Here is a 14,411-nt window from a genome sequence, read left to right as displayed (position 1 = left end):
CATATTTAAATAATCTTATAATATTTGAGGTGATTATTTTTGCAGCCCCATTCACTTTAAAAAAAACATCTTGAGCCTTTTACTTACCATATGTATCATATGGATCCACATTAGGACTAGGCATATTCCACCACTGGATAGTTGCATCAATACCACCACTAAAACACTGTTCTCCATTAGAACTAATAGCTAATGATAGAACAGGACCACTATTATAGGAAAAGAGGAAAGAAATTACTTATAAAGCCTAAGAAGAAACTCATATCTGCACCCCCCAACCTCTCTCTAAATTTATGTGGTATCTAAAACTGTTTAGGTAAACATGTACATTTGAACAGTGCTGATTATATTCTCACTAATACAATTATTAATCAAATGAAATATTGTTCAGTATGTCTTTCCTAATATAAAACAAATATTATGAGAAAATTATAAGGTTTTACAATTGATAAATAATAGTTAACAATAACTATGGTTGTTAATTAAGTCCTAATTCAATAAAACTTACATGTGGGCCCTAAATGTGTAGATAGGCTCTACATCTAAAGAGGCACTCCTAAAAGAGGGGGAAAAAAAGGGTGGGGGGGGGGAGAAGATAAAAAATGGTAAATCATTGGTTGATATACAAGAGTCATTAGGAAAGATCAAATGAGTACATAAAAGATATGGGACCATAAAGAATAACAGTTATTTACAATTAGCAAATTTGGAAGGAAAAAAAATAGGCTAACATTAAAATACTTGCTTTTTGGCAGGAACTGTTTTTTGCAAGTTCCAAAGTTTCAGAGTATGGTCCTCAGAGGCAGTAACCAGCACAGGTTCTACAGGATGAAAAGCTAATGCCCGTACTCCATCAAAATGGCTACGTAGTGTATACTTGGGATTCCATGTCTTTCGAAAGGCATCTTTATTGGCAGGCAACTAAAAAGAAAGAGTGCAATATTTAGTGGTAAAAGTAGTTAATTGATAGGCATGTGGAATTTTTGTTTGTTTTGGTGTGTTTAAAATATATATTCAAAAGTGCTTTGCTAAAATAAAATGTCCAGCGGAAATTTAGTATACCTTAAAAACTTTATAACAAATCTTTATCATTTAATAAGAACTAAGAAGAATAATTTCATTAGCTTTCAAATACTTAGATCAAATGAGTCCCTTAATCTGTTTTACCTAATCATCAGGGTAAACCCAAAGTCCTATTAAACATCAAATGAGAACAAAAACAAAACAAAACAAAAAAACTACCATGCTGCAATACTTTACATTAAAACAATAAAAATTATATAAATTACTACTAAAAATCCAAGGGTACAACATTAACAATACAGCTGTCATTTAGAAAATCAGCATGTGACATTTTTCAAGGCAGCAAGTTAAAGTACTTTCCAAAAGTCTGAACTAAAGACACTTTATTGATATTGATAAGAGGTTAATCTTTTTACCTTCATTTCTCCATCTGTAAAGATAGGCTGTGAAACCACTTCTAAAGTAGTCAAAAGTTTATTGGAATTTAGTTGCTTATATACTTTAAAAGTATTAATGAGAATAATCCAGCCCACCAAGGCTGATGTCTCTAAAAAAGCATGCTAACATAAGTATAAAATGTAGAAAAAAGGACTTTGTTATAAAAGGAAAAAAATTAATTTGCTGAAAAACTGCAAATTCACTAATACAAAATCTAAACAAGTATAGTTAACTCTCAATTGAGTGTTTATTGTCTATAAAAAATTTAATCCAAGACTAGTTTCACCTCTAACACTGTCCTTCCCACGTCCTCTCCATCCTCTCCCCATCCCTCAAATGAAGGACTAAATATTCAGGAAATGACTAACTCCAACATTATCCTTTAAAAAAAAGTTCAACAATAAAACGTGTTTTTTAAGAATTATCCTGAAGGCAAATAAGTGATTCGGGTTACCTATTTTTCTCTTGTTAACAGCAAAATATGGCTTAATTTGAGTAGGTAATTGAGAGTTGACTACTCGGGTAGATATTTATCAACCAATATTTTAAGGTAATCAATCACCCCAAACTCCTAACTAATCCACCACAATACCTAAGAAAAAATTTAAACACCACAAAGAAAGTAGTTATAAGAAAAAAACTACATGTCACTTCAAATAAACACAATGTCACACTTAAACTTATCTTTTCCATGCACCTTGACATTAATTCTGTTTTATAAGTGTTTCCAAAAAATAAGGAGCCTTCTATTAAATCATTAAAAAATTAAAAATAAAACTGCACTTACATCATAACTATAGTCTGCATCATTTGTTACCGTCAAGTCTGCAAGGTCTCCAAGGCCCAGTACACTTAACAAAACATCATCAGAACCCATAATAAATGACTTGCCTCCTCCAGATGGAAACGTTATTGGTTCAGCTATAAAGAACAAAACCGCTTCTTAAATGCTGAAAAATCATACAGTACAAGACAATATTGTGGGGGAAATGTAAGCACTTAACAGTTACAATATTCAGTAATATAATTAATTTTTTTCCCACTTCCCTCATTTCTTCCACTCAAAAAATCCTATTACTGTGTAGTAATAAACAAGTGTTTATTTTGGAACTGAGCATAATTTACCACAAATCAAATGTGCACTAGATATATTATTTCAGGGTGGGAGGTGGGGCACAAAAGCTTTGTCTATTTACATCATGTATCACTTTGGTACAACTATAATTATAGTATTTTTAAAACATAATAGGTTGTTGCTAAGTCCTTTTGCTTTCTATCATATTTGTTTGAAAGTGCTAGGTATTCTAGTCCCTGGTAAAAATTAATATAAGTATTCACATGTAAATGGTTTCCAGTCTGCAGTACAGTGTATCAGTTTACTGAAGTGAAGCCTTAAATTGCTCAGATTTCTTCAGTAACAGCAATGGTCTAGGAAAGGGGCAGTTCTATCATCACTGTCCGTTTTCTTTCCCTAAAAGGTTAATGTATGTGATCTTCAGAATGGCTTCCAGCTTTCAAACTTTGACTATGTTTTTTTATATTAACTTCCCTTTTATTAACCATTATACTTCTAACATAAAATAACTAATCTATACTGACTATGGATAGCACTTTAAACTTCTGATACTTGGACCAATTAAAATCAAAGACTGCCATAATTAGAATAACTACACTACTATATATTTTGCTATTACAGTTATAGTATAAGCAATAATTCTCCATATCATTTCAAACATGCTTTGAAAGCAAAATTTTAATCTTAAAATACAAGGGGAAAGTACATAAATCATTGTAATACAAAACAACTCAACATGTCAATACATATTAAAATCCATGAGCAAATTTAAAAGGGAAACATAAAAATTCAAGCTATTTATCAATTTTGAAAAATTCCCATAAAAGATGATGATATAAATTTAATACACTATAGGAAACATAACAAATGTCATAAAATTTGTCAGTCATCACTAATACTACTGAAAATATTCTAAGATACAAGTCAACTTCTCCTAGATAGATATATACTATGGCAAAAGTAAAATTCATCCTTATTTAGAATATCTTATTATTTATTAAAGTAATCTGTAATATCAAAGTAAGCCATATTATTTGATTCAAATAGGGTCCTGAATGACATATCTAAAATGAAGCTGTGTGTCAGCAACTGATATAGGGTAAATCGGATAGAAAATACACACAGGGATAGTAGTATTTAATTAATTTTATAATGACTATACCTACTGAATCTAAATAACCTATAGCATTGATCCTTCCTACCAGCATCTAGTATGCAGTTATTGGTAATACCAGAAGAAGCTGAGAATTATAAAATCAATAGTTTAAAATTATGTTTAAGAACAATTATATAAAATTCATTAGGTATTACTTTCTCAAAGCATTTTTAGCCAGTACAAGGACATGTTTTTCTTTTAAGCTCAGAATTTGTTTCTAAGACAAGTTAGAACAAAATGCCACAATTCCTCCCACTCACAATTATACAAACACTCAATAACAGAACTTTTGATAAAAGCCCAATAAAGTATTGGTAACTTTAACATGGTAACTAATTATTCTGCATTATTACATATTCTTTTTGCAGAGATATTTCTTATCAGTTACTGACCAATTTAAGAGCATGTGAAGGGAAGTGTCTAAGCAATATTAGCTAGTTTTATTAGAGTTTTAGATTAATTGTATTAAATAAAAAGTATACCAATTTCTAATTAATCACATAACTACAGTTCTCTATCGCTATACACATATATCCATTTATATATAGCAAGCTATCCTGCTCACTCAGCATTTACTACATATACATCTCGGTGAAAAAAATCTTTTAAGCTGTATTTCTCCTTTCCACAATCACCCATTACTGTGGCATATAGCAATCTTAATAAATACTCAATTTATCCGCCCTTGTTTCTTTGCAGAGAGAATTAATTTCTATTCTATAAATTCATTTTATTAATGTTAACATAATTACCTACAGCACATGATTACATAAGCATAAAAATGTTATTAGCAATTCAAAGAAAAATTATTAAAAGGAGCAGTTTTTAATGATATAAATTATGATACCTTTTATTAGATAGCCTAAAAGATTTCATCAAGCAATTTAAGAAAACTATTATCATATTAGCATTTCCCTTTACGGAAATCTTAGGGTCTACAAAATGAGGTCTTACAACAAGGTCCTTTGTGTACTTTTTAAATTAATCCTCCTTTTTATGGACACTAATGACCAAGGAAACCTGTAGCTCACATATTAAACTCTTCCTATCTCCTTCAATTTTATCAAATCTAAAGAACACAGCTCAGTAACTGATTCCATCCATGCCAGTGGCAACATGGTATACCTTAAGTCTTAACTAAAAACAGTCTGAAATGTTGTAATGTGTAAGTTTCTCTCCTTGAAAACAGACATTTTTTTCTTTATAAAATGAGGTATGACATGGCCTTCAATAGGAATGCATAAAGTTGGAGATGGCCACTGAAAATAAGAGATTATGAACTCTAATGTTCCCTTCTTAGCTCTAAGTCAAAGCTGAACTTAAATCTTTTTAGTAACAAATTCTAATAATATTTACCCTTTAAAAAGTGTAATAAGGTTATGCTTATCTTCCCACCTCCTAGACCTTCCACTATTAATAGTCAGATCACTGACTTACATTTTTTTCTTTAAAAAGCACAATTAGACACAAACATACATACAAGTTCTAAATTGGTTTTTGTGTAGCATGAGTCTTGACTGGTTTTTTTCTATAGGTCATTGGTTTGAAACATTTAAAAGGGTCCCTAATTCCTGCTAATATGGCCTTGCCTTAAACTGTAAAATCTGCAGTTTATGTACAGCGTTAACTACAAAAATTTCAGCAAGTTTTCCTATGCACTGTTTGGTAAACCATTACTAAATGCATAAAATGAAGAATAATGGAACTGGTATATGCATTTTAGAAAATACTTCCTAAAGTAAAACAGGAAAATAGCTTAACAGTGGGAAAGAGATCTAGGAAAAATCAATAGACTTCTACTTTTCCTGTTGCTTTTCATGCTTTAATATGTTTTGTTTTGGTTTTATTATTTTAGTGATTTTCTTTATCCTTCCTCAAATATTCCTAGATTATGGCGAGTGGTAAATGCATGTAGAGATAATTGACTGTAAAGGAAAAATGCAAAATTATTTAACTTTAAGGAAAATGTACTAGTAGAGAACCCTTAGAAGAGAATAAGATGTATTCAAAATTTTTTGACTGGGGTATCAAATTACCTTACAGAGCAAAAGCAGAAATACCAATGAAATTCAATCTATATGCCAAATTATTAGATAACGGATTATCCTTTATATATGTATTATATATCACAATAAACCTTTGGTAAGAATTCAGTCTCATTACTTAGAATTATAACTATCTAGACCTAATTTATAAATTACTCAAGTACATCTACGTATCTTCAGCTAAAATCAATTATGGAAAAAAATGCCTAAATAGTATTTTCATTTCCTGCACATTTCTACTTTAGGCAAACTTTAGAAAATTCATTACAAGTAGTATATACTTGGTACCAGGTTAAAGAATAATGATGCTGCCTTATTCTAAAATGATTAAATTAGGCAATTGTTTTATATATATATATATATATATATATATTTAGAAATAATACATGTAAAGTTCCAAGCACAATGTCTGTCACTTAGTTGTCTCCTAATCGGTGACAGTTATTATTAGTTACTAAATGTAAGCAATATGACAAAATGACTAAATAGTTCTTTTCCATATGTACTATTTCAAGTCTACTATTCCTCTGCTACTAGATCTGTAAGCTAAAGTCACAGTTCAGAAAGGTACTTGGAAATGATATATGAAACAACTCCACCTAACATCAAAAACAAACAAAAAAATTATAAAGACACAGAAGCCAAAAATTTCAAAATCTCTTAGGACAATTACACCAAGAGCTTGCCCAACACCTTCTCTGAAGATCATATAAACTGATCATTTTAAAACAGCAGCAAGTTTATAATATTAAGGAGATGTGATTTGGAATTAATGTCTTCTGCAATGTAAATAAACATGATAGCTAAATTTTGTACCTTCCTCTGCTCTTGCACCTTCATGATCAGTTCTAGTAGAGGCTGACCTAGACTGATTTATGATTCCTGAAGGGATGAGGGGCAGCTCATCATCTCCCAGATCAGCTATCATGTCGTAGAGTTTTGTCCTGTTGACCCCTGTAAATTAATGTCAGCAGTAGAGGTTCATGTAACAGCTACCGCTTGACTTGCTAGCAGCCTTAAAAACCTACTTACTAACAAAACAGGCTATTTTTAAGAAGTTCCAGTTATAAAAATCTCCAATAATCAAAGATGTCTTCAATTTTCCATACCAACCCCCCCAAATAAATAATTTAAATATTTAAGATATTCACTAGTTCTGTGGAGATACATATATACATAAAATTGAGTCTTCTGTCACACAACCAAAATTCTAAGCTCACAGACACAGAAGGTACCATTAAAACAAAAAATTTTGGTGTTTAAGTTACCATTTAACAGTGTAAAGAATAAAACATGAGTTTTTCCAACTTAATCCATTATTTTAAAACATTAACAAAGAAATTAGTACAAATGATTTTTATGAGGGTGCAACAAACAGTTAACTTTCCCTGTGTTTATGTGGATATTTTCCTGCCATATTCACACAAACATGTCATTAACAAATCAACTCCAATTTTCCTCAAAATGTTTTTTCACTTTTCCCAAATTTGAAAAACCTGATTTACCCATGAGCTCTCTTAGTTTCTCATCATAGTATAAAAAGTCAACATTGTCATAGGCCATAAGTTTAAGGAGAGAATTTCAGCTGTTGCATGGATAATTCAGGCCCAAATATGCAAAACTCAGTAGCATCTACAGTACTGTGGGATCTCTTTAACTGTGAAATTCAGAAATGACAGGAGAATCATTTCTCTTATGTATTTTGAAAGAAAATAGTTTTAAGAATGTCAGAAAAAATAATTTGAAAAGACAAAAGAAAATGCTTTATAGTCAATATAAAGTAAAAACAATTAAAATAGGCAAATCCAAGGCCACACTTTATGACCTTATTTACTAATGTCAACATTAATGGACTAATTAGACTACATAATTATTAAATTTCACTATGGCTATGAGAATATTAGTAATTCTATAGGAACTATCATTCATTTATGTATCCCTAACAGAATGCCAGATAGTGAGATTATAAGGCTTAATGGAAATAGGTGGAATCTTATACATTTATTAACTGTTTCACAGTAATCCCTAACTTCTTAGAAATGCTTAAGCAACTCTACTGTATGCAAAATGTCAAGCAGTCTGAATTTCCTAAAGTAATTATAATGGAGAAACTCATTTATTATCTGAGGATTTTCCCCCTGACAGTGAAGTGACTGTAAACAAATTCTCTAATAAATGAAAAACTGCCAACTGGAAGTCTAACCATCAGTGAAATTCAACATGAAAGAAGATGAATGTTATCCTTTCTCACAAAATAGCTCTTTATAACTTTCCCACTTATGAGTACCAACATCATTGACTTGATTTCTGTTCTTAAAATTCTGCAACCACATCTTTTTTTTTTTTTTTTTAATTTATATTTTTGGCTGTGTTGGGTCTTCATTGCTGCTCGCGGGCTTTCTCTAGTTGCGGCGAGCAGGGGCTACTCTTTGTTGCAGTGTGCGAGCTTCTCATTGTGGTAGCTTCTCTTGTTGCGGAGCATGGGCTCTAGGCAAATGGGCTTCAGTAGTTGTGGCACGCGGGCTTCGGTAGTTGTGACACACAGGCTCAGTAATTGTGGCTCGCGGGCTCTATAGTGCAGGGAAGCCCTGCAACCACATCTTAAGAATTCCTTTTCAACTTATAAATGAGGAGAGGGGGGAGATTTGTTTTTAAATAGAATCCTCCTTTAAAGTATTCTTCAGGGACTTCCCTGGTGGCACAGAGGTTAAGAATCCGCCTGCCAATGCAGGGGACATGGGTTCAATCCCTGGTCCGGGAAGATCCCACATGCTGCAGAGCAACTAAGCCTGCACGTAACAACTACTGAAGCCTGCGCACCCTAGAGCCCGCAAGCCACAACTACTGAGCCCACGCGTCGCAACTACTAAAGCCCGTGCGCTCTAGGACCCGTGTGCCACAACTACTGAGCCTGTGCACCTAGAGCCTGTGCTCTGCAGCAAGGGAAGCCACCGCAACGAGAAGCCCGTGTACTGCAACAAAGAGTAGCCCCTGCTCGCCGCAACTAGAGAAAGCCTGCGCACAGCAACGAAGACCCAATGCAGCCAAAAGTAAATTTAAAAAATTAAAAATAAATAAAACATATTATTAAAAAAAAGTATTCTTCAGATTAATCTCTTTCTTGCTATTGACTTTATTCTAGTCAAAGCTTTCATTCTTATGAATTACTGCAGAAGGTTCCTAATTGGTTTTCCTCTCTCCCAGCTCCATTTGTCTTTAATCAAATTTGAATACTACAGCTAGATAAGTTTTCCAAAATTATCACATTTATCATATCACTCCTTACTCTGAAACCACAAACAGCACTTCAACACTCTTTCAATCAAAGCTAACTAAAATCTTGTACTTAACCCTGTATGTGCTTCATATGTGCTGATCCTATTTTCCTACCCAATCTCATCTTTTACTGCTCCACAATACAAATCTCCCTAATTTTCAAATCAGAGCAGTTTCCCTATAGTATCAATATTCACCAAGGTTCTTTCTACCATATTTTGTCATATCTGTCCTTACCTATCCCTTAGAAAGGTAAGAATACTTCCTGCACATACTTCCATCTCCTCTGTGAGCCTCTGTCAATCTTTCTCTGCTCACTCTTATCATACTTATGTATACCATAAATTTGACTTTGTTAGATATTACTTATAAATAATTTCATCATATGATAGCTAAATATAATAAAGACAAGAAAAAGTTTTATCATTACAGGTAAGTCATATCTTCCTGAACACATGGACTGGGAAATATGGAAGAAAAGGAAAGCAGGAGACAACATGAAAGTTAATTAATGTTCAAACTGAGGATCCCAAATTATATAATTATTACTTTTTTTGGCTTGCATACTATAGCCAAACATTAGTTTCTGTTTGGCACAGTGGCAAGTTTAGGAAAGATGGAATGTCCCTGCTTTAATTCTAGTTTCTCAAAAACTGCTAAAAGATGAAGGCAGATTTCTTAACCAGATGTAACAGTCCTATCTAGCACCTACTTTGTAGAACATCTTTCAACTAACTACATTTAATGCTCCTTCATTCTCTTTCTAAATCTATCCTGTATTCTAAATACAGTAATTGTAATGAAATGCAATTTCAAAAAATTTGAAATCTAATTAGCAATAATGAGAAAATTGTAATCATATTAGTGTAATAGAATGTTATACATAACATTATAAAAATATTCAAGGGCATAATTGAAGACTCATTAAGTATTAATTAAACAAAAGTTGATTCTCAATTATTACTCTAATCTATAGAAGAAATACTCTTTCTAATTATAACACCAAGAAAAACTGTTCTTTTACCACTATGAATAATAAAACAACCCATCTACCTCTTAACCACGACCATCAAGTCTATACAAATGCACAATCATCTAAACAGATTCTAGGAAAACAAAAAACAGTATGCCATGTATACGCCAAACTATGGACTGACAACTGCTGTGTTAAGTGCTTTTAAATTCACACTCACAAACATACACACTCATGACATGAAATCTATCTTTCCATTACTCTATTATTGTAAGCAAAACAGTAATTTTTTTTTTTTTTTACTGAATCTACTGTTTTCCCTTTCTCAATCTACTGTTCTCCCTTTGTTAATCAGCCTTATACTCTGAAGTGAAACCAAATGTTTAGCAGGCAATCTGGAAAAGATAAGTTTATTTTAGAATAAGGTTTAGTTATGTCATGTTTGCTTGATCTGTTGTATTTTCTGACTATCATCTTAATTAAAAGAAAGCTCTGACATGACAAATGTCATCTTAAAAAAAATGACATCACAATATTAAGGAAAAAATAGTTTAGCTGCAAAGTGATTCTGCAGTTTAAAAATGTGTCCTGAAAGAGCATCAAAATACCTTCTCCCCTTTGTCAAAATACCTAAATTATTTTTTGGGGGGAGAAAAAAGAGAAAGAAACCTGAGTGGAAGAGTGGTCTGTTTTAGAAGTGTGAAATTGAAGCCAGAAATATAAAACAACTGCATTTCTTAGCTGAAAATAATATCCCTTAACTATGAAACAACTGTTCGTCTTTGATTTGATGCAAGAAAGAGAATAGTGAACAGTTCTATGGACTCTCTCCAAAACAGAAGCAGGTTAATCATCACAGTCATTTTATAGTATGTGCCAAGGTGCTTTTATAGGCTTACTGAAAGTTATTGCTACAAAATAATAATTTCACCTTAAATGTTCTAAAATGCCTAATATATAGATGATTGGACTTAAGTCACAATTTACAAAGATATTGCATTCCCTCTTGACAGTTTGTCATCCTGAATCTGGAATAGCAAATGACAAACACTAATATGAAACTTTTTTTAAAAAAGGAAAACTAGAAAATGATCCAGGGATGCTCATTTATATGTGAATCTTTGAAACAGAAATCTTTTGAAGAAAGGACATGAAATAATCTAATCTTTATAAGCCTCAATTTTATAAGTATAAAATAGCATAGGAATAACAATAAGCAAGAATAAGACTATCTATTAAAGGAAAACATATTACAATCCACAATTTAAACTTTCCACGTTGAAAAACCGAAACAAATACCAAAGTCTTAAAAGCTATTTACCCTCCTCCTTCATATTCTAAATAAAGGTTCCAAATTTCAGATGATTTACCCTTACTTCAGTTGCTATACACAGTGTGATTTTTGTTATTGATTTACATGTTTTTACTGAGACATAAAATACTGCAAGAAAGGAGACCATAGAAAGCTAGAAAAATCCTATCAGACCAAGATATTAACAAAAGATTAATTCAGAACCCTCCCACTCCCTTTCCCAATTACAGAAAGCTTAGAAATTATTTAAAGATTACAGAAAACAAGAGCTTTAGATTAGATAATAGTATTATATCACTTAATTCCCTGATTTTCATCATTGTACTGTGGTCATATAGGAGAATGTGTATGCACTAAGGTATCTAAGGAGCAACATGTCTACTACTTACTCAGTTTTCTGAACTGTTCAAAATAATAAAGGTACATATTTAAAGAGAGAAGGGATAAAGCAAATGTAGTAAAATGTTAACATTTAAAGAAACTGTGAAAGTGCATGGAATTCTTTACACTATTTTCTTGCAACTTTTCCTTAAGTTTGAAGTTATGCCAAAATAAAAAGTTACAAGGAAAAGGAAGCTTAACCCTTCTGAAGCTTGAGACCAAAATAACTGTATCAAGTCTCTTTAGTTTCATGGTGTTGACTCTTAGAAATGCTAATAGAAAAAGTAAGAAAAAGAAAAAGAAAATTAATACTGAATTGTATCTACAGTCCAAGGCAAGGATGTCACTTTTATTTTCTTTTGCCTTACCTGGGAAAAAAGAAGGGTGAAACGGAGTGAACAAACTGGAAGACAGATAAACATTAGCTTCCTGGCTCTTGCTTTTAGAAGTCTTTCCATTTTTAAGAGTCAAATCATGGTTGAGTCTTTACAAAGTTAAAAAGTTGGCATTCTCACCACTTTTTTTCCCATTAAAAAAAAAAAAGGCATTTAGATTGGATTATATCTGATTTCACATGGTAAAGTTAGCAAATAATTTTCTTCCCTTTAAGAAGCTGGAAAAAACTCTGTAGAAACTTAGTGCTATGATCCAACAGGTGTGATTCATTCACATTTTGGAATAAAGAAAAAAAAGAAAAGGCTAAAGTTTATGAATTATTCTAACTTATACAAAGCCACATCTGCGAAAATATCAGAAGAAAACCCAACAAAAATAGATAATAAGAATGCTAAGGAAATTCATGAATTATCTTTTCATGTAAAATTGTATCTTAGCATTAACATGATGTTCTACCTGGATTAAGACCTAAGTTTACTATCCATCAATTAAAAAAAATTTATTTCCATGGCAGGGATTCAGAGCCAACATTTTCAAAGTGAACTCTATATTCAAGAGCAAAAAGTTTTTATTTAACTAATTCACAAAGGAAGTGTAAAGAGAAACATAATTTATTATTTCCTAATTATTCACTCCTGAGACACTGTTGGAAACCTCATCTTTATATCTACCATACATGGGTAAACTTAAAAGCACTGGTGTTTATAAAAACAGTAAAAATGAGAAACAATCTGAAGGATTAACTAATGGAGGCTAGGTTAAATCCACAAAATGCAATACTATGTAACCACTAAAATTATATTTTATTTAGATGACTATGAATATTAAGAAAAAATGAGTTAAAAACAATATGATATTCTTGTTGGAAATTGTTAAAGGAGGTTTATGTATAAAGACATTTAGAAAAAGTTGGAAGAATATATGCCAAATATTAATCTCTGAGTTGTAGGACTGAAGGTGATTTTTACTTTTTCGTGTCTCTACATACTACTTGTATTGTTTGAATCATAAGCATGTGCTATTTTTATGGCTATATAAAGTTAGTTCTTTTTTTTTTTTTTTTTTGAGAAAACAGATACAAAATCAAAATTAAAGGGGACTGGTTGAATAACACAGTACACATTTTGGTAATAAAATCATATTGAGACATGAGAACCTCAGGGCATGGCTCTGAGGTATCCAGCTCCTGATTTAATCACAGTAGTTCTCTTTCATCCATTTCACATATTAGGTTCTGCAATATTCTGCTTGACAACAGGGTAGCTTGATATAAAGAAATTGGAAAACGTTATACAGTGGAATATTTGTTGACATGAAAAGGTATTTTCTGTGAACTGTTAGCTAAGTAGGCAAATAACAAAACTGTGCATATTATGATCCTACTAAAGAAAATTAATTAAATTAAAATTTTATGGGGATTTTAGACCTTAGTTTCAGTTCATCTGTTTCTAATAGTTCTTAATTAAACAGGTATTTTTTTCAATAAAAAACATTTTTTAGAAAAATGTAAAACGTACAAATAAAAAACCTTAAGTTGACTTATATCTTCTTTCTAAACCTCAAAAAGGTACAGGCATATCTTGGATATATTGAGGGTTCAGTTCCAGACCATTGCAATAAAGCAAATATCACAATAAAGCGAGTCACATGAATTTTCTGGTTTCCTGGTGCATATAAAAGCTATGTGTACACTATACTGTACTGTATTAAGTGTGCAACAGAATTATGTCTCTAAAAAATGTACATACTTTAATTTAAAATACTCTATTGCTAAAAAAAATGCAGGGTTGCCACAAATCTTCAATTTGCAAAAAAAAAAAAAAAAATGTGTATAGATTTAAACACATTCTATCAGGAAAAAAATGGGGTATCTATATTTTAAATTAAAAGCAACACTACCTAGCATTTTCTTAAGAAATCTTCAGCAGGTAAGTCAGTCTATGAATAACATACAGAAAATAAGTAATCTAATGTTCAAATAAACTACTTTATTTCTTTAAAAAAAAGATCTAAACCCTAAAATTCTAATGTCATTGTGTCTGTATTAAAATGGTCAATCATGCAAAAGTACTTTTATACTCAACATGCAATAATTATATAGGTAAGTGATGTTAGAGTTGAACACAGTCCCTGCCCAGCATTAAACATTTTTAAATACTGTAAGCAGTTCAACATAAAATATGAAACTTCTTAGAGAACAGTTTGTCTTTTTATTCACATGCAATAACATAAATAAGCATAAGGTTATAAAAGTGCACAACACATAAAATCCCCCAAATTCCTTATTTACCTCCACAATAAATTAAACCATTCAAAAGCTGCTTCACTGAAGGAAA

The 14,411-nt window shown here is 31.5% G+C and overlaps 1 protein-coding gene across 5 annotated transcripts in view; it reads right to left on the bottom strand.

Annotated features, from left to right (window-relative positions):
* The window catches only part of STRN3 (striatin 3), a 121,915-nt gene that overhangs the window by 15,265 nt on the left and 92,239 nt on the right, over positions 1-14,411 (bottom strand). For 3 of the 5 annotated variants that reach the window (XM_068546566.1, XM_068546556.1, XM_068546575.1), the window contains 5 exons: positions 6,554-6,691; positions 2,249-2,382; positions 746-921; positions 509-556; positions 88-209 (listed from right to left, as the gene is read on the bottom strand). In XM_068546566.1, coding sequence (XP_068402667.1) covers positions 88-209; positions 509-556; positions 746-921; positions 2,249-2,382; positions 6,554-6,691 — 618 coding nt within the window. The remainder of the gene's footprint in view (positions 1-87; positions 210-508; positions 557-745; positions 922-2,248; positions 2,383-6,553; positions 6,692-14,411) is intronic. The other 2 variants (XM_068546584.1, XM_068546594.1) reach the window with 1 other exon arrangement.

The sequence above is a fragment of the Eschrichtius robustus genome, chromosome 1 (assembly GCF_028021215.1).
Source record: "Eschrichtius robustus isolate mEscRob2 chromosome 1, mEscRob2.pri, whole genome shotgun sequence".
Lineage (NCBI taxonomy): Eukaryota > Metazoa > Chordata > Mammalia > Artiodactyla > Eschrichtiidae > Eschrichtius > Eschrichtius robustus.
The sequence above is the reverse complement of the archived record's forward strand: the minus strand, read 5'-3'. Positions and strand labels throughout refer to the sequence as shown.